This window comes from Geotrypetes seraphini, chromosome 7 (genome assembly GCF_902459505.1).
Source record: "Geotrypetes seraphini chromosome 7, aGeoSer1.1, whole genome shotgun sequence".
Taxonomy (NCBI): domain Eukaryota; kingdom Metazoa; phylum Chordata; class Amphibia; order Gymnophiona; family Dermophiidae; genus Geotrypetes; species Geotrypetes seraphini.
In genome coordinates, this window is record NC_047090.1 from 2,166,169 (window position 1) to 2,187,460 (window position 21,292).

Consider the following 21,292-nt stretch of genomic DNA (forward strand, 5'->3'; position numbering starts at 1 on the left):
AGCATACAGTGAAGTTAACCATTATGTGTTGTTAATAAGATTATGTGTGTGTATATATATGAAAAATTAATGGAAAAAATGGTATTACAATTATTACTTTTTGCAAAGATCAACCTACCTGCAGTGTTCTGGATCTGCTGAAGTCTTTGAAGATTTTTCTTGGTTAGACTTAGATAGATGGAATTACAATAGTCCAGTCTGGAAAGAATGATTGATTGTATAAGGACAGCAAAATGTTGTTGGCAGAAGCAGGATCTCACTTTCCTCAACATGTGAAGACTAAAAAAACAGAGAGTTGATATGATCATTAATAATAATAATAATAATAATAATTTTATTCTTATATACCACCATACCCAGCGAGTTCTAGGCGGTTTACATTAAATTAGATTAGGATCCGTATAGACTTGTAGATTTACAACAAATTTATAGGATTTACAACAACTGTAGCCAAAACTTGGCAGATGAAAAGGGAAATTTACAACAAGTTTAGCCAACTTCGTAGATGAAGAGGGCAGAATTACAACAAATTAATCGGATTTACATCGGATTTGGTCAGACTTGGTGGATGAGGAAGGAAGTGGGAAGGAGAAGCAGGGGGAGATAGGAGCTATCGTGCAGGAGAAGGGTCGGGTAGGGGGCCTTGAGATTATCTGAAGGGTCAGTTAAGGGTCTTGTTTGCTGAAAAGGTGGGTTTTGAGTGATTTTCTGAAGTCGAGGTAGGTGGGGGCCTCGAGTATCATTTGGGCTAGCCATGGGTTCATCTTGGCTGCTTGGAAGGCGAGGGTTTTATCAAGGAATCTTTTGAGTTGACAAAGCTTTGGCGAAGGGTATGCGAACAGCTGAATTCTGCGGGATTTCTTGTTGGTGCAGTGAAGATTTAAGTGGGGAGTGATGTATCTTGGCGAAAGACCATTTATCGATTTGTAGCATATGCATGCGAATTTGAAAAGAACTCTGGATTCGAATTGCAGCCAGTGAAGTTGGTTGTAGTATGGGGAGATGTGTTCCCATTTCTTCAGGCCATAGATGAGGCGAATGGCGGTGTTTTGGATCGTTTTTAGTCTCCTGGTGGTTTTCTTTGTGGCGCTCAGATAGATAATGTTGCAGTAGTCCAGAATGCTGAGAATGGAGGATTGTACTAGTAGGCGGAAGGAGGTGTCATTGAAGAATTTTTTTATGGTACGAAGTTTCCAAAGTACCATGAAACATTTCCTGACAATGAGGTCTGTGTTGTTTTCTAAGGATAGGTTTTTGTCTAGGATGACTCCCAGTATTTTTAAGGTGGGTTCTAGGGGGAAGGTCATTCCTTTCAGATGAATTGTGGTGTTTTTGATTTTTTCCTTGGGGGTGGCTAGAAAAAATTTTGTTTTGTCCGGGTTTAGTTTCAGCCTGAACGATAACATCCAACGTTCAATCTGGTTGAAAATGTTAGTAATGTAGTCAAGTAATTCTGGTGTGAAATTGGTAAGGGGGATGGCTATTGTGATGTCGTCTGCATATATGAAAAATTTGAGTTTGAGGGTGTGAAGGAGGTTGCCTAGGGAGGCCAGGTAGATGTTGAATAGAGTGGGGGAGAGGGGGGATCCCTGCGGGACGCCACAGGTGTTGTCCCAGCTATGTGAGATATTGTTGTCCTTGAGTACCTTGTAGGATCTATTTTTTAGGAACCCCTGGAACCAGTTGAGGACCTGATCGGATATGCCAATGTGTGCCAGGCATTCGAGGAGTATGGTGTGGTCGACCAGGTCAAAGGCACTGCTTAGGTCTAGCTGTATGATCAAGGCACTTGATCCTAGACTGAAGAGCGTGTGAAGATAGTCGAGGAGGGAGGCAATTATGGTTTCGGTGCTGTGGTCCGTGCGAAAGCCTGATTGATTGTCGCTGAGGATGTTGAATTTTTCTAGGTAAGTGGAGAGTTCAGTCTTTACCACCCCTTCTGCTATTTTGGTGAAAAGGGGGATGTTTGCGATCGGTCTGTAATTAGATGGGGAATTTGGGGATTCTTTTGCGTTTTTTATAATTGGGGTTATCAGAATATGTCCTTGCTCTGGTGGGAAGTTTCCTGTAGATAGTAGGTGGTTGACCCATGTCATCATGTTTGCTTTGAAGTGGCATGGGGCAGTTTTCATGATATATGGTGGGCATGTGTCCAATTTGCAGAAGGAGTGGGTGTATTTATTGTAGTAGGTGTTAAAGGTTTGCCAGTCTATTGTTGAGAATTGTTTCCAGCTAAGGTCTGTTATGGATCCTGGGTTTGGGTTAGATGTATCGGGGTCTGGGAGAATGGGGAATAGTTCGAGGGGATTCATCTTGGTGGGTAAGGTTGATCTTAGTTTTTGAGTTTTGGTGATGAAGAAGTCTGCGAGGTCGTTGGCAGTTATAGTGGGTTCTTCATAGATGTTTGTGATGGTTTCGATGTTGTATAGGTCGTTAACCAATTTAAAGAGGTTACTACTGTTGGTTTTAATGTTGCCTATTTTGTGGGAGTAAAAGTTTTTTCTTTTTTCGTTGGTAAGGTTTTTGTAATTTTTTAATTTTTGTCTCCAGGCCAGTCTATGTTCTTGGGTTCCTGATTTTTGCCATAGTCTTTCTGTTTTTCTGAGCTCCTTTTTTAATAGCAGTAGTTCTGAATCGAACCAGCCTTCTTGGTTTGAGTTTCTTATTCTGCGGGTCTTCATGGGGGCTATTTCGTTTAGTATGTTCGTGCTATCCACGATCCATGAGGTCATGATTTTTTCCGTTTCTTCGGTTTGTTTGGTGTATGTTTCGAAGCGGGACCAGAATTCCACTGGGTCGATTTTTCCTCTGGAAGTGTGGGTTTTGATCATTCTGGTTTTGTTGGTTTTTGGGGTTTTTTGTTGGCAACCTATTGAGAAGGTGTATAGGGAGTGATCTGACCAGAGGGAGTCGGACCAACTGCCTTGCTTCCAGTAAAACGTGGGATTGGCCAGTTCATTAGAAGAGAAGGTTACCAGGTCTAGTTGGTGACCTTTTTGGTGGGTTTTAGTAGGGGGTTGTTTGGCATAGCCTAGTTGGGTGAGCAGTGACCATATGTCCGCGATTTCTGGTTGGTCAGATTGTTCAAGATGGATGTTGATGTCCCCGCATAGAAGATTGTACGGGCTTGTTAGGGAGTTGGTTACTAGTGATTCCGCGAAATCCTCTTTGGCCAGTGTCCATTTTTTGGGAGGTATATAGAATAACGTGATAGTTAGCGAGGAGGGCAGTGATTTAGAGGTTAGGGAGATGGTTAGAATTTCAGCGTTGGGTGAGGATATTGTGTTGAGAATGGTACATTTTAGCTGTTCCCGGTAGATTATCGCTAGGCCTCCTCCTCTTCCCCATGTTCTGGCTAGTGAGAGAATCTTGAAACCTGTGGGTAGACAGTCTTTGATGATGATGTCTTTGTCTGATAGCAACCAGGTTTCTGTGAAGAGGACGAAGTCGGGGTTAGTTTCGGTCAGCCAATCTTTGATCAGTGTCGATTTAAAGGAAAGTGTAGATTCAATAATGATGCCCAAAACTTTGCTTGAGAATTCGATCTGCAGTGTGGGACCAGAAGGTAGTGGAATGAGCGTGGGTAACTGATCTAATTTTGGGCCAAGCCAGAGTAGTTTTATTTTGGACTCATTCAGCTTCATTTGTACAGAGAGGGCCCAGAATTGGAATTTCGTTATGCAAGCTGTTATATTTTCAGTGAGGTTCGAATCTATCTCGAGAAGGATGAGGATGTCATCTGCATATGTAAATAGAGTTTCAAAGGGAGATAGATGGAATAATTTCAAAGAAGATATATAAATGTTGAAAAGAATAGGGGACATGCTCACTTGGAATGCTGATCTCCTCCCAAGGCTTCCAGTATCATCTCCATGCTGATGACTCCCAAATCTACCTCTCTGTGCCAAATATCTCTACTTAAACCTAGACCAGAGTCTCAGCCTGCCTGTCTGACATTGCTGCCTGAATGTCTCGCCGCCATCTAAAATTGAATATGGCTTAAACAGAGCTGCTCATCTTCCTGCCTAAACCCACCTCTCCGCTTCCTTCATTCTCTATCTCTGTGGACAACACTTTCATCCTTCCTGTTTTGTCTTTCTCCTTCACTGCCCAAATATAGCATATCGCTAAAACCTGCCCCTTCTTCCTTTTATAATATTACCAAAATCCGACTCCTCCTCTGGGAACACTTATCCACACCCTCATCACCTCGCGCTTAGACAGACTACTGCAACTCACTACTCTCAAGCCTTTCGCTTAGCCATCTCGCTCCCCTCCAATCTGTCCAGAATTCAGCTGCATGACTCATATTCTGGGAGACCCACTTTACTCACGTTACCCCTCTCCTAAAGTCATGTCATTGGCTTCCCATCCATTTTTGAATACAATTCAAACTCCTCGCTTCGTACTGTCAGACATTATAATGCTTACATTCTTATAAAAAGATCTTGGAAAAAGTTGCCCTAAGCAATTGCAAGAATTTGTTAACAACCAAAATGCTCTATTTACCTACCTATCAGGGTTCAAACATTTCCACAGTACTGAAACAGTCCTATTAAACATCATCAATGACTGTTAGAAATACCTGGGCAAATGAGAAGATGTATTGCTTGTTCTTTTAGACCTAAACGTGCCTTTGATACCATCGATCACACTCTTCTCCTACCCAGATTAGCCAATATTGGTATCTGTGACCCTGCATTATGCAGGTTCTCCTCCTTTTTAGACAAAAGAATGCAGAGTGTACTACTGGGGTCTAACATGTCACAACCCAAACCACTTAAATATGGCATATCACAAGGTGCTTTGCTATCACCACTGTTTTTTAACTTGTACATTAGTCGAGTACTCGACATTTTTTCAAAATACAGCATTAAGATTCACTCCTTTGCAGATGGTATCCAACTCTACCTCCCACTCAGAATGAACTGTGATGCACAAATCAAAAACTGGATGACCATAAACAAGCTACAACTAAATGCATCCAAAATGAACTTCTCTGGATTCACAAGCAAACTGCACTCAGCCACGTTCTTTCTTCTCCTGGGATAATGCAACCCTCATAGCTAAGGACCAAGCCCACAGTCTGGGAGTTATACTTGACTCTGACCTGTCGTTTTTGAGTCTTATCTCCCAAGTTGTCTTGACTTGTCTCCCAAGTTGTATCGACCTCTTTCTACTACCTATACCAACTACAGAAAATTCAAATATACTTCTTTGGAGCAGAATTCACACATCTTTGTTATACCCCGAATGGACTAAAGCAATTCATTATTTATGGGACCATCTACTAAGAACCTATAACGATTACAATGTGTACAAAATGCAGCAGTTTGCCTACTGGAAAATCTGAATATCCGTGTTCCCATCACCCCAGCACTGGCCGCTGTACACTGGCTGTCCATCTGGAACCACTGTATCTTTAAAGCACTGACTCTAGCCATCAAATCTTTGGCAAAATGGTGCCAACTTATTAGTCAGGAAATTTATCAACCGACCTCTATGATCACAATGCAGAAGAAGATTTGCTATTCCATCAGCACGAGCCCTTCTACTAGAAAACACCCGCAAATGTGTTTACTCTCACTTATTACCCAGACTATGAAATGAAATCCCGCCAACCATCAGATCACTGGCAGGATTATTAAACTTTAGGAAAGTGGTAAAAACCCATCTTTTTACTCAATTACCACCCACAAAGATAACGCCTACTCCTAACTCCTTTCACCTTGGGTTCTGCATCCCCAACCCTATATATCGTGTCTTGTCTGTCCAAGCAGGGACTGTCTATAAATGTCAAAATGTATAGTGCTGCATATGCTTTTCAGTGATATATGTGATAAGTAGTAGTAAACCAACTTTGACTAGATCTCTTATATGCTATCTCAGGAACTCTCCCCGTTGACTTATAAAGAACAGTTACAACTGATTCACTACTGAAGTAAGACCCAACTCAAATATTAGATTTCTCACATTGAGCATAAAAATTGTTCTACTACCGTAAGAAGTCTGTGCCTCTACTGTTAAAACTGACCTATCTTTAATTGAAGTCCTCATTCCACCTGTCTTATCACTAACTCGTACTGTGCTTATATTGTATTATATGTCTTATCGTATTGCTAACTTATATTATGTATGTAAACTTGTAATCCATTCTGGACTTGGAGGACAGGCTAAAAAATTTAAATAAATAAATATTGGTTACCGCAATGTCATACCAAACTCATAATATCCCCACGCCATATTGTATGAGGTCTTGTCTTATCATATCCTATTAAGTAATGCTATGCTTTTGAGTACTATCATGCTCTCTTATACAGTATATTGTCCTATCATGTCATGATCTAAAATATACTGTTATGCTCTACATTACTTACTATACCCTGCTATGTTTTTTTTATGTATGCAAACTTGTAACCCGTTCTGAGCTCTTCTGGGAGGATGGGACATAAATCTAAATAAATAAAATCTATTTCATGTGATTTACGTCCCATCCTCACTCCCTTTTTTTTTATCCCAACAGTATTAGAGTTAATTTTTGATTGATAACTGTTCAGCAACATAACAAGAAAATATCATGTTGCAGATGATGTCATCCCTGTGTTATATGCCAGACACCTTCCCCCTTCCTTTTAATTTCCAGTGAACCCTCCCATCCTCTCTTTCTCTTCTACCTTTCACAATAAAGAAAAGCTATTTGCATATATAGCTGACAATACTTATAGTAATACACTATCTATCCATAGTCTGTAACAAATACGGTAGCTACACTTATAAAAATGGGATGTGCTCCAAGAAACCTAATGCTAAAAAAAAAAACCTATACAGTACTCCCCTGATATTCACGGGGGTTCTGGTCCAGGAACCCCCACGAATCTCAAAAAACCGCGAATACGGTTTTTCATGGGGGAGCCTGAAAAGGGCAGAAGGAGAGCAGTCGGAGCGCCGTGAGTGCAGGAAATCAGTCGCGGTACGCTCCGACCACCTCTTCCTGCACTAATTTTGTAAAACTATGCAAATAGCAAGATAGGACAAGATACTCTTAATGCCTGCTGTCCAGATTATTTATTAGTATTTAACTCATGTAATTTAATAGTACCATATATAATTAGTTGTATTTTTGTTTTTATAGAATGTTTGATCTAAAAGAGACCCTAAATACCATAAGCATTAAGATGTGCTTTGAAATCAACAAGTTCTTAACTGAAAAGGGCTTTCCAACACTTACTAATGAAACCCAGGCCAGTCTAATGGGACAGATTTGCAGTATTGGTGAAGAAGACAATCCTATCTGCAACCTGATTGGTATGTTTAAACTGCTGAACTATTAATGTAAGACAAGACAATGCATGCAAACTTTGTACATCTGTTTTCATATAAGGTAGCAATCATATTATTTGATATTTAAGTTATAAACACTACCTCTAATTGATTTAGGTAATATTCAGTAAAAAAATAAAAATATGTGTTTAAACACACACTCCTGGGCTTGTGCGGTGGGTGGGGGGGGGAGGTGTTATAGTTGGGTATAGAGACTGGGTTCATATGGCCTTTGGGGTAGTGAGTTCGGTGTAAGGAGGGCATGTTTCTACCAGAGATGGTTTTTAAAAAAAAAAATTTGGATTAGTTGGTGCTGGAGGATGGGATATTATAGAGAGTTTGTTTTGGAACCGGGGGTGGGGGATGGGATGATTTTGCTGTTCAGTGTGCTTAATTTTGCTTTGAAATTGTATGTATTTGGTACCAGATAGAATCATGTCCCATCTCCTTCATTATCCCAGGACAAGCAGGCAGCATATTCTCTACACGTGGGTGACGTCATCCACGGAGCCCTGTCGCGGACAGCTTTTCAAGCAAACTTGATTGAAGATCTCGTTTGCTAGTACTGCCCACGCATGCGTGCCTTCCTGCTCCAGTAGAGGGCGCATCCCCTCCTCGTGGTCTTCAGTTCTTAGTTTTCCTCGGAGCCAGAAAGCCCTGTCTCTCTTCTCTGCGATTTCTACGTGCCTTTCTAGCACCATGGCTTTCTTGTTTTATTACGGGAGTCGCTGTGCGTGTTGTTACTGGTTTCCTTTCTTTATTTCTCTTGTTTTATATTTTCGGTTCGGCGACCGGGGGCTCCCGGTTCGCCATGGCCGCTTAGCCTCGAGTGGCTGCGGCCGTCTAAACTTTCCAGTCCTCTCACCGGGTTTAAGAAGTGCTCTCAGTGTGGGCGGGTTATCTCCATCACTGACCCGCACCGCTGGTGTATCCTTGCCTGGGTGCTGATCACCCGACGGATTCCTATCCTCGCTGCGCCACGCTTCAACCTCGGGCTCTTCAGCGGCGTAGGGTCAGGATTGCGGAGCTTTTCGTTATGGAAGCCGCTCCTGCTTCGACTCCGGTCTCGACCTCAACCTCGGCTTCAGCCTCGGTCTCAACGTCGGCCTCGAAGACCTCGGCCCCGGGCAAGTCTCCCTTGACCTCGAAGGCCTCGGTGGCCTCGACCTTGAAGACCTCGGCTCTGGGTAAGTCCCCTCTTCCTCCTTCAGGTTCAGCTCAGCTACCGAAGAAGCCTTCCTTGGAGTCTCTGGCCATCCAGGCGGTGAGTGTAGTCCTACCGGCCTCGACAAGACCATCGTCCAAACCCTCCAAGCGTGCTTCCACCACACAGGAATACTCATCCTCGAGGTTGCCCTCGGTGGAACGCACTGCTGCACCTGCCCGGCCAAATATGGTCACGGTGCCGATGTTTGAGGAGGTACTGAAGGCTATCATCTCTTCGGAGCTCTCCTCAGTGTTAGCTCATCGTGCTTTGACCTCGACCTCGCGGGCGGTGGACCAGCCTGAGCGTCGCATCGAGGTTTCTCGAGGCAAAGCACGTCATTCTCGGTGTCTGTCCTCGTCTGATTCCTCGCCTCTTCCATCGAGGCATGTTTCTCCCTCGGACCGGCCTCGATTGAGGCGCCTTGTGAAGCGTCCGCAGGACTCCCCCCCCCCCCCCCCCCCCCCCGAGGCAGGGCAGGTCCCCGGGTCCTCACACTAATGGCTTCATTAAGACCTTGGACCTCATTCTGTCCAATCCGAGTCTGTTGAGGTTGCCAGTCAGGTTGGATTCCCCGATCCGGGAGGAGCCTACCTTAGGGGACCCGGGCTTGTTTTCCTCGATGGCCCATGCCTTGCAGTCCTCACCCCTGGGGACATCGAGGCGCAAGCTCTCGTCGACGCCTCCTCATTCTTTCAGTGGGGCTTCCTCAGCATTCATGCCGGTGGATACGGATGTACCCCCGCACTATTCTCGGGAGGCTTTCCCCTCCTTTTTGGTGGCCCTGCGGTCTCGTTCCACCATTCTGCCTGGGGAGCACTCGAAGAGCAGGCCCTCTTCCTTCACTCGCTTTGTGCAGGATATGGGCAGGGCCTTACACCTGGACCTTCAGTCGGAATCCAGGTATACCAAGGATTACTTGGAGGAGATGGAGCTTCCCCATCCTCCTCGGGAATCCCTGCGGCTGCCTCTGAATCCAGTCTTGCAGCAGACTTTCTTTCGTAACCTGGAGACGCCTTATGCTATTCCGGCTATTCCCTCCAAAATGGAGTCTAGGTACCGGACGGTGCCTTGCAAGGGGTTTGAGAAAGCACAGCTCTCCCACCAGTCTCTGGTTGAGTCTACCCTTAAGAAATCTCACCCATCAAAGGTCTATGCTGCTGTCCTGCCGGGCCAGGAGGGCAGGACCATGGATAAATTCGGGAGGCGCCTCTATCAGAACTTCATGATGGCGAACCGAGTCCTGAACTATAATTTTACATTCACTTCTTATCTTAAGTGGTGCATCAAGTCCTTACCATCCTTCGAGGACGATTTGTCTTCTGCGCACCGTGCAGAGTTTCGCCGGCTTCTGGATACACTGTCGCAGCTGCGGCTGTACATGTTCCAGGCCTCCTATGATGCATTTGAACTGTTGTCTCGGGTCTCTGCCTTTGCAGTGGCCATGCGTCGCTTGGCATGGCTCCGCATTGTCAATATGGATCCGAACCTGCAGGACAGGTTAGCCAATCTCCTGTGTCTGGGAAATGAGTTGTTCGATGATTCCATCGAGGCTGCCACGAAACACCTCTCAGAGCACGAGCGCTCCTTCGCCTCCCTGGTACGGACCAAGGCAAAGCTCGTCCACCCAAGACCTACCGGCTGCCTCCCCGGCGGTATCTGCAGAAGTTCACGCCGGCGTTTTCTCGCCCTCCGCCTCGTCGGCCGCTGCAGCAGAGGGCCCCCCCGAAACCTCAGACACCCACGGCGCCTAAGCAGCAGCCGTCCTTTTGACTGGCTCGGCGGGAGGGGACTGGCCCCTTCTGCCTTGGGGATTCCCCCTTTGCCCATCGGGGGACGTCTCCGCGCCTTTTATCCTCGTTGGATGGAGATCACTGCGGACTCTTGGGTCCTTTCCGTCATTCGGAAGGGCTACTCCCTCAACTTCCGAACTTTGCCTCCGGACAGGCCTCCCAGACTGTTTCAGTCCGATGGGACGCAGCTTCCTCTACTTCTTTTGGAAGCGCCTCTTCCTTCGCCTGCGGGCTGTGGAAGAGGCTCCCCCGGGCCAACAGGGCTCTGAGGTGTATTCCCGGTACTTCCTGGTTCCCAAAAAGACCGGGGACCTTCGTCCCATCCTGGATTTGCGGACTCTGAACAAGTTCTTGGTTCGGGAGAAGTTCCGCATGCTTTCGCTTCCCATTTTGTATCCCTTGATGGACGAGGGGAACTGGTTGTGTTCTCTGGACCTGAAAGACATCCCAATACATCCGGCTTCTCGGATGTTTCTCCGCTTTCAAGTGGGAAGTCTCCACTTGCAGTATTGAGTCCTCCTGTTCGGGCTTGCTTCGTCTCCACGGGTCTTTACGAAGTGCCTCGTGGTGGTTGCGGCGGCCCTGCGGTCGCAGGGCTTTCAGGTTTTCCCCTTACCTTGATGATTGGCTGATCAAGGTCCCGTCGAGGGAGGGGGTTACCTCAGCGACCTGTCAGACTATTATCTTCCTTCAGCGTCTGGGGTTCGAGATCAACTTCCCCAAGTCTCAGTTGTGCCCCTCTCAATCCCTGCAGTTTATCGGGGCTATGCTCGACACGCTCCGCCTTCGGTCGTTTCTCCCACTGCCTCGGCAGGCTGCCCTTCTGCGGCTGAGTCAGCTGGTGGCTCAGCGGGATTTGGTCTCGGCCAAGCAGATGATGGTTCTCCTGGGGCACATGGCCTCCACCGTTTACGTTACGCCGTTCGCCCGGTTGCATCTTCGGGTTCCTCAGTGGACTTTGGCGTCTCAATGGAGGCAGGATCGGGATTCCGCTTCTCAGCATATTGCGATGACTCCCTCCTTGAAACGCCCGCTCCGTTGGTGGACCGACTCTTCCCATCTGTCCAGAGGTTTGCTCTTTCGCATGTCCCCAAATCAGAAGGTTCTGATGACGGATTCCTCGGTGTACGCTTGGGGGGCGCACCTTGACGGTATTCGGACTCAGGGTCCTTGGTCGAGTGCAGACCGTCGCTGCCACATCAACCTGCTGGAGCTCCGGGCTATTTACAACGCCGTGGTGGCTTTTCGTCATTTGCTGCAGGATTCCGTTGTCCTGGTGCGTACGGACAACCAGGTGGCGAAGTATTATGTCAACAAGCAGGGCGGTACAGGGTCCCTGTCACTTTGCAAGGAAACCCTTCGTCTTTGGCAGTGGGCGTTGCGCCACAACATCTTTCTTCGGGCGGTGTATATGCAGGGTGAACGGAATTGTCTGGCGGACAAGTCGAATCGCCTTCTTCAGCCGCACGAATGGTCCCTCCATTCTCAGACTCTGCGGCAGGTGTTTGTTTGGTGGAGGACTCCGCAAATAGATCTGTTTGCTTCACCCCTCAATCACAAGTTGCCTCGGTTCTGCTCGAGGATGTACTCCCCAGATCGACTCGAGGCGGATGCTTTTCTTCTCGACTGGACAGACGGGTTCCTCTATGTGTTCCCTCCCTTTCCTCTGATTCTCAGGACGCTGGTCCATCTCAAGTCAGTCCGTGCCACCATGATCTTGATTGCGTCTCGGTGGCCCCGGCAGCCGTGGTTCTCCCTGCTCCTCCAGCTCTGTGTCAGGGAGCCTCTGCTTCTGCCTGCGTTTCCTTCTCTGCTGTCTCAGAGTCGGGGTTCGCTGTTGCATCCCAATCTACAGTCTCTACACTTAACAGCTTGGTTCCTCTCCACGTGTCTCCTTCCTTAGCTTTCTTTTAGTTGGTACGGGATGTTCTTGAAGCCTCTCGGAAGAGCTCCACTCGGCAATGCTATTCCCAGAAATGGACCAGATTTACTGCATGGTGTGCTGCACGTCGCTTGGAGCCGCTCTCTGCCTCCTTGTCTTCCGTGCTGGATTATCTGTTTCACTTGTCCCAGTCTGGCCTCAAATTGACATCTATTCGAGTCCACCTCAGTGCGATTGCTGCCTTTCCTCAGCCGCTTGATGGGAAACCGTTATCTGTCCATCCGGTGGTTTCCCGCTTTATGAAGGGACTTTTCAATGTTCATCCTCCACTCAAGCCACCTCCGGTGGTTTGGGATCTTAATGTGGTCCTGGCTCAATTGATGAAACCTCCGTTTGAACCCATTGATAAGACTCCTCTGAAGTTTCTCACTTGGAAAGTGGTGTTCCTGGTTGCTCTCACGTCTGCCCGCCGAGTCAGTGAGTTGCAGGCTCTGATTGCAGATCTGCCTTTTACTGTATTTCATCATGACAAGGTGGTTCTTCGCACTCATCCTAAGTTCTTGCCTAAGGTGGTTTCGGATTTCCACCTCAACCAGTCCATTGTTCTTCCGGTGTTTTTTACGAAGCCCCACTCTCATCCTGGGGAGGTGGCGCTTCACACTCTTGATTGTAAAAGGGCGTTGGCCTTTAACTGTGCTGCACCGAGTCTCATCGGACGGCTCCTCAGCTGTTCATCTCTTTTGATCCTAACCGGTTGGGCCGCCCTGTCTCCAAGCGCACTTTGTCCAACTGGTTAGCTGCTTGTATTTCCTTTTGCTATGCTCAGACTGGTCTCTCGCTGCACAGTCGGGTCACGGGACATAAGGTCCAAGCGATGGTGGCCTCTGTCGCTTTCCTCCGAGCCATGCCTATTGAGATCTGCAAGGCTGCCACCTTGTCTTCGGTTCAAACCTTCACCTCTCACTACTGTTTGGACGCCTTTTCCAGGCGCGACGGCCCGTTTGGACAGTCGGTTTTGCGTAATCTGTTTTCATGAATTGCCAACTTTCCCTCCATCCCTGTTTGGTTAGCTTGGAGGTTACCCACATGTAGAGAATATGCTGCCTGCTTGTCCTGGGATAAAGCACAGTTACCATAACAGGTGTTATCCAGGGACAGCAGGCAGATATTCTCGCAACCCTCCCGCCTCCCCAAGTTTGGCTTCTTTGCTAGCTATCTGAACTGAAGACCACGACGAGGGGATGCGCCCTCTACTGGAGCAGGAAGGCACGCATACATGGGCAGTACTAGCAAGCTTGAAAAGCTGTCCACGACGGGGCTCCGTGGATGACATCACCCACATGTAGAGAATATCTGCCTGCTGTCCCTGGATAACACCTGTTACGGTAACTGTGCTTTGGGGTTCCAGGGATTATCAGAAACAAGATCCCTGGCCTGTTATGTTTCAGTTGGGCCTGATGGTATATGGCTCTACCATTTGGGAGCACAGATTGTAGTAGGGGGGGGAGGGAGAAGTTGGGGACAATACTTGGTTTTGAAGTTTGATTGTATTTTTGATTATTGTGGCTGTTTGGTTGTTATCAACAAAAATGTTTCAACACTAAACACACACTCCCGGATTTTATAGAGGTTGTAGATCCCAGCTGCACATCTAACCTAATTAGCCAACCAGGCGCTAACAGTAAATTATTGGAGTTGATTGGCATTTAATTATTGGGAGTAATATGTGCATCTCCTTCTTTGTGATTGATGGCTTAGCCACTACACAGTATATATAGTTAACTGCCAATGCATGTTGTTCTATACAGTGGCACCTAAATGAAAGTGGGTGTTCTCATGGATGGTGCCTGGGTGGGTTGTGAAGTTATGTGCATAAATTCTAAACTACTATAATTCATACACTTTTTTCGCAATCTATTTGCAATTTATCTGCTATTTCCATAATTTATTTCCGTCAATTTAATTGCAAAGTACAATAACATAAGATATGAGACAGGCCACATCGCTGGGGAAAACAGAGGAAATACAGTAAGCAAAAATAAAAGGAAATCAGGGTACAACTGTTCATAATCAATTTCACTTAAATAAAGTGCTTACTTTCCTTAACTAGGAGTATGCATGTGTTTAGGTGTGAACAATTAGAGCAGCCATAAAGGATTTAGGAGATATGCCTATAAGGTTGCAAATGTCTACCTGCAAATTAAATGCTATTGAAGATGTAGATGCCTTTACAGAATAGCACATAGCCAAATTGTCATTTATGCGTGTATGAGTTGACATTCATATGTAATGACTGGAATACTGATATTTATGTATGTATGTCTGTAGACAGCTCCTTATAGAATTATTTCCTTTGTGCTTATTTAGTAGTAGAAGTTTTGGATTAAAAAATATTATAAAATGACTTGTCTTTTGGGTTGTATGGTTTATCATCGTGGTTAGTTGAATCCGATATCGAAAAGGATGGAAAACCACTATTTTATTGAATAGATGCTCATCCTGAAGTTTACACAGTTTGTGGGATTGCATTTTTAGGATTGTTAAATGTTTATGTGTTTTGAAAATGATAAGAACTGCCATCTCCGGATCAGACCCATGGTCCATCGAGTCCGGCGATCCGCACACGCGGAGGCCCAGTCAGGTATGATAGGTCTGATAATTTTTCAAAAAGTCTTCTCCTGTATTGGAAGTAACTTAATTACAGGGTACAGGGTGCCTCTCTTAGGATAAATTGAAATGTGATCATTTTTAATCTGTACTACATTTTTCTTTATTTTTAGATAAACGAGTTCTGCTTTACATGAAAAGTTTACTTTGTCTTCCAAGTGCCCAAAGCAACATGCCCAATATGCCAGGAGGCCTTGCACCAGTTCAGATAGAAATGGAATTAATTGGAACACAGTATGCAAACATTGTGAACTTTAACAAACAAGTGTATGGACCATTTTATGCAAATATTCTCCGAAAATTGCTATTCAGTGAGACCTCAGGAAAAAGAGAGGCTGCACCTCTTACAGAGTAAAGATAATCTTTACATACTTTGCAGTAATTGAGAAAATATTACATTTGCAAGTAAACAGTTTTTAAGATCTTTGAAAAGGGACCCTACTCAAGTATTACTTTTAGGGACTAAGACGAGGACATTTTCCTGAATACTAACTGAGAGAAATCCATATTAAAACAGGGCTCATAATTTGCAACTTACTGTAAGAGACTACTGTGAGAGTACTTGATTTTTTTAAATGTTCTTACTGTGTATATGTTTGTGTAAGTCTAACACAAGGTGTATATCTGTAGTGTGTTGAGCTGTGAGAGAATTCCATTGTCACTTGTTCAATGTCCACAGGAGGATGACAATCTGAATTACTCACAGTGTACTATAGGAAAACTGGGGCCTGGTGCTTGGCCTGATCGATGTGGAAGTCATAGACGATGAAGAGTTCTCTGGTAAACGCCGGAAGTGCCATGGGCATAGGACTCTTCTGAACTTGTGTGCACTTATTCTGGCTGATTTGCAATGTGATGCAATACACCAGATTCTGAAAGTGCCATATTATGGCCCAGCAAATGACTAGCTCCAATAATACTTAAAATAATTTACTGGTACAAATGTTTTACAATGTACATCATATAAATATTTGAATAGTGTCCTGTGTGTATGGCTAGAACTTCTTTAAAAAAATATATTAATACTGAACTTACAAGAAGATCATATCTTGTATCAGTTGTACCAGTGTTAACATATTTGCCAGCATTTAATGCTCTTAAATTGGAAGAGAGACGAGGGCAGGCCCTCTGTATTAATTAGAGAAAAGAAAAATATTGTCAGAGATATAACATGTCCTACATTCTTGAACCATTTCCCTTTTAAACTCCTCGTATCTTTTATCATCTGTCTTCCTGTCTTTATAAATTGTATAGAAAACTGGGTTTGATAATTAATTTATGAGCGGTCATAATCTTCTATGTTATTTTATCCAAGGGAATTCCTACTTCCTACTGTCCCCTCCCCCCCAAAAAATATATATTATTCCCTCCTTACTAATATTAAAATCTATTTATACCATATTTTAAAATTATATATTTTTTCCTAGCTGCACAAGAATCTTGAGTAATTTTAATGCCCCCAAAGTATCAGGTGCCCAATCCTCCCAGGCACTTTGAAGAGCCAGCACAGAATCAAATCAGCTGCTCCCTTTTTCTCATTCCTTCTCCCTGATGGGCCACACCAAGGCCAGACATGTCCCACACTAGCCCCCTCCAGTTCCAGACTTCCACCGAAGCCACTTTATGGGCCTACTTTTAAATCCCTGCTGGCAATTGGCATGATGTCTGCCACCAGTTATATTCCCAGATATTTAGTGCCAGGCCATGTCAGGAAATCGGCATTAAATATCCAGTTTTAGGTTGGCTGCTAAAATGTATACAGTTGAGTGCAATATTCAACTCTTAACTGCATAATCTGAACTGCTATTTATGTGGCCCAATTTAAGCAATTATATTATACGATCAAGGGTTGAATATTGGCACATAACCATATAAATGCCATCTCTGTCCCAGGAATGACTAAAAATTAGTTGGTTTCGGCATAGGCACTAACTGCAAATATTCAATGGTGCTAACCAGTCTAACTGCTACTGAATATCAGTGGTTAGCCACAGACAAGAAATTTAAGCAAGGAGGAGCCTTTCAGCCTGCTGGTGTTTAGTTGGGTCAGGACAGGAGCAAGTGGGGATTGCTCCTGTCACCTGCCAGTTCCAGACTTAAAATAGCCTTTAGCTGTATTCACTCAGTACTACCACTAAGGGTTGAAATGCCATATAAGCAGCTTGACCCTTAGTGGTAGTTCCACAAGATTACCACTAGGGGTCTCGGGTGCCACTTTGAACCCAGTGCTAGCAAGGGGCAGGTCGAAGTGGGCATCGCTTCTGCCCCAACCGCACTAGACACCAGGTATTTAAAAAGTAGGTCAGAGAAAGCCTGTGGCATGAGAGAGCTTTAGAAGGTTTCATGATTGGAGGGGGGCTTTGGAAGGGGAGTTTGGACCTGGTGTGGCAGCTGTTTGATCATGCACTGAACTTTATAAAGGTACCTATGTGCATAAGGCCCAGTGCTCCTAGGATGGAATAATAACTCTCCTTGTGAGGTTGATCACAGGTAGCATTATTATAGTACTGTGGGAGTCAATAACCTGCGGTAGGTACTAAGCTGCCACTGGTTGGTGACTCGGTAAATTAAGATGCTATAAATATCCATCTTTTACTACAGCTTCATAAGGTCTCTTCCTACTGCATATGCAGGCATCTAACTGGTTTGATTACTGGAAAGCTTTTGAAATACATTTATTTCAACTGACTTGTATGTTTTACCTTTTGTTGTCCTGATATTGATCTACATAACACCGGTATATGTATATTATGTAAATACCTCTGTGTCTGTTTATTAGTGATTCATAGGCACACATGAAGATATCTCTATATCTGTGCCTCTCACTTTATATACAGAATATAGTTCTAAAATATAGATGGTCTGTTTGCCAGTAAAGTCCACTCAGATTACCAGTGTTATTATATTTAAAAAGTCTAAATAAATGATACTTTCATCAAATGCAGACTGACACATTTTTTTAATGAAAGTTATTGAAATTCAGTGGTGAACCCACAGAAGAAAAACACCTCTGAAAAAGATCCAATTCGTAGGCATTACAGCATTTCACCCTACAAATGTAAAATTGGCAAGAGTTTGACATGTTTAAACAGTTTTTTTTTGTTGATGCTTTTGTATATGCCATTGTGTTTTGGGTTTTGTTTTGTTTTTAATATTAAGATGCTGAAAGAGGATTGGAGGGATAAAGTACTGCTGTTTGTTCAGTGTCATGTTGATGTCTCTTGGTTGCCAGGACCAATTTTTCATCCATTTTTGCAGTTGAATGTTTCCAGGTGAAATAAGACTTAATGAGCTGCATTCAAAGGATTTGTGAGATGAAGTTATCCAACTATTCTTTAAATCTAATAATTTTCTATTATATTTTCCATCAGACCATTTCCAGACATATTTCCTTTCTCTTTTTCTTTAATCCCACTTACCGGCACTCACTATGGCCTTTATTTAAGAAACATCTCCTCGTGTAAATAGCAGTGTTTACATGTGCATATCACATACAAATATTTATTTATTCAGTCTTTTGCTATATTACTTTTTATATGTAAAACAACAAACTTGCAAATTCAAATAGTAAGAAAATAATGTCATTAAACCAGAAAGAAGAAATATAGGGGATGATATTTAGCTGGTGGCAATCAGCATTATGCTGACTGCCACCAGCACTAAATGCAGAAATTCAATGCCAGGCCCTGTCTAGGCACCAGCATTGAATTTCCAGGTGTGTGGAGCCAACAACACATAGCCAGGTAAGTGAGGTATGCAACACTGTTGGAGGCGTAGCCTAGTGGTTAGAGCTGCTGCATCAGCACCTTGTGACTAGGCAAATCACCAAAACAGTAGATCAATACCCATCTCCTTTACCCTTCACTTAACCAGCTGTGGGTTACTGCAAAAAGATAGGACTGACTTTTAATGCAGTTAACCTGGCTGATTAAGAGCTAAATATTTACACTTAACCAGCCAAGTGCCAACTCTGCCCTGGAATACCCTAAAATAGTTGCTTTTTCGTTGGGCACTAACTAGTTAAGTGCTACTGAAAGTAACTGGTTAGTCCCAACCAGTTGATCTAACTGGCCAGGAGCACTTCTGGGGTTAAATTGTGTTGAATATTGATCTCGGAGAAAATAAAGTGACACAAGTGCAGCCAGTGACCGTGTCCCTGTCAACAGCGCCTGAAGAGATCCTGTTCAGGATAGCCACTGAAAGCTGACTCAAAAATGTGTCTCACAGATGTCTTTTCCCAAAGAGGAGCAGGCAATTCCAGCAGCATAAAATCTGTTTTACTCCTTGTGATTTAGCCAGGTACTTGTGACCTGGGTTGGCCACGGTTAGAAACAGGATACTGGGCTTGATGGACCTTCCGTCTGTCCCAGTATGACAATTCTTATGTTATGATGTCGCTAGCATAGTCATAGCACCATGGGGAGAGTGTGATGTAGTGGTTAAAGCCACAGCCTCAACACTCATGCTGCTCCTTGTGACCCTGGGCGAGTCACTTAATCCCCTCCCCCATTGCCTTAGGCACTTTAGATAGATTCTGAGCCCACAGGGACAGACAGGGAAATGCTTGAGTACTTGAATAAATTCATGTAAAGCCGTTTTGAGCTCCCTTGGGAGAACGGTACAGAAAACTGAATAAATATAACAAGATCTTGGATCAGGTTAGTGAACGAGGAGAAGAAAACCTTGAACAGAAGAGCAGCGAGTACTGAGCCTTGTCAAAGGTTAAATTGTCTAGGGAAAATGGACCTGCAAAACTAGTGTGTGATTATTTGGGGTTTTTTTCCCAGAAAATATTGACAATCCCAAAGTATGTGTGTTTCCCCTCCAAGTCTAACCCCACCTCAGCATCACCTCCATTACAATGTGGGTAAAAAAATTGAATGTGGATACTTTGATCTACTTACTAGTTGGGCAGTTTTTAAAAAGTCCATTTCTGCAGATAAAATACTGTTTCTGCTTGTGGGTATGACTTTGACAATTGCCTTTCTCAAGCCTAAATATTACAAATATATGGTCTCTGTACTAAAGGGCCATTTTTATTTGTGTCTACAGGCCAAATGCTTTAATACAAAGATAATATAGTACTGAGTGAATTTGATATTTTGGATTTTTGATAGAAATGAGAATTTACTATTTGAGTTTAGCAATTTAAAATTACAACTTCTTTGGAAATGAAGACATGTTGAACATTATGAATGTTTAGATTCCAATGTGATCCTATTTCTCAGGTGTCACCAGAACCAACTAAGTTTTTATAGTTTATTGATAAAATTAAGTATATGTACAGGAACAGAGGTGCCATATAGGGCTCCTTTTTCTAAAGTGTGCTAGCGTTTTTAGCGCACACAGGATATTACCGCGTGCTACACCACGTGCTACGTGGCTAGAACTAACGCCAGCTCAATGCTGGCGTTAAGGTCTAGCGTACGCAGCAATTCAGCGTGCGCTATTCCGCGTGTTAATGCCCTAATGCACCTTAGTAAAAGGAGCCCATAGAGTTGTCTATGTGATATTCAAAACTTTGCCAAAAACTGTATGCACAGGAGTAAATCTCAGCATCTTTATATAGTGTTAGATTTTTAGCTTTTACATAGCTCAGGAATTGTGCAGACCTGAGGCCTAAATGAACATTATTTTTAAGTTTTCAAACAAATTTTCTATGAATGAAAATTGGCCAGGATGTAAGAAATATAACTTTATTTTGACTACTGATAAAATGCCAGGCTGAAATTCATGTTGTCTGTTGGGTATTAATTTTTTTTAAAAATTTCATGTACATATATTCTAACCCAGATTCAAATTCTAGCGATACATTTTTAGTTGCATGGAGGAAATCATCTGATTAAGGTGCTATCTGTATATTTCCTTCCCCTTCTCCATGTCATCTCATACTGTGGTCAGGGTTCAGGGGCATAGATCACTTGCTGCAATAAAGTACTTTTAGTAAACCCATGAGAGACCTCAAGCAGAAAGATATGTTGACTAGAGGGTTTGCATTTGTTACTAATGAAATATACTAGGTTTTTTAGTGCATTGTTCCTAGATTTCAGTCAACAACTGTTGAGTTTTTCAGGAATTTGCATTCAAGTGGTTTTCTTTGTGGAATTGGGTTCTAACTTCTGAAATGATCTGTGATATCTGGTAAGGCAGTCACATCATATTATATAGTTCTCTGTCATAATTTTCAGATGCCTTTCTTATAGTAATCATCTGTAAACAGTCCTAGCTCTTAAGGCTAAATTAAGCACTAATGTGTGCTTACTACAGGTTAAAATCCACTACTGCAGGGTGCACTCAGGCGTCCCGTGGTAGTTTTGGCATCTGCATGCACTAAAAGTTGTTTTATTAAAAAAATTGTAGTGCTGGGGGGTGGAGAGTAGGTGCACCCTTTGCTAATCGATTAGTGCAGCTACATCATCGCATGCT

General features: G+C 43.9%; 1 protein-coding gene across 3 annotated transcripts in view; it reads left to right on the forward strand.

The window, feature by feature from the left end:
- TCP11L2 (t-complex 11 like 2) overlaps nt 1-15,826 on the forward strand; it is a 78,480-nt gene extending 62,654 nt beyond the window's left edge. For all 3 annotated transcript variants that reach the window (XM_033952648.1, XM_033952647.1, XM_033952646.1), the window contains exons 9-10: nt 7,133-7,305; nt 14,980-15,826. In XM_033952648.1, coding sequence (XP_033808539.1) covers nt 7,133-7,305; nt 14,980-15,221 — 415 coding nt within the window. In that variant the 3' untranslated portion in view covers nt 15,222-15,826. The remainder of the gene's footprint in view (nt 1-7,132; nt 7,306-14,979) is intronic.
- The last annotated feature ends 5,466 nt before the right edge of the window (nt 15,827-21,292 follow it).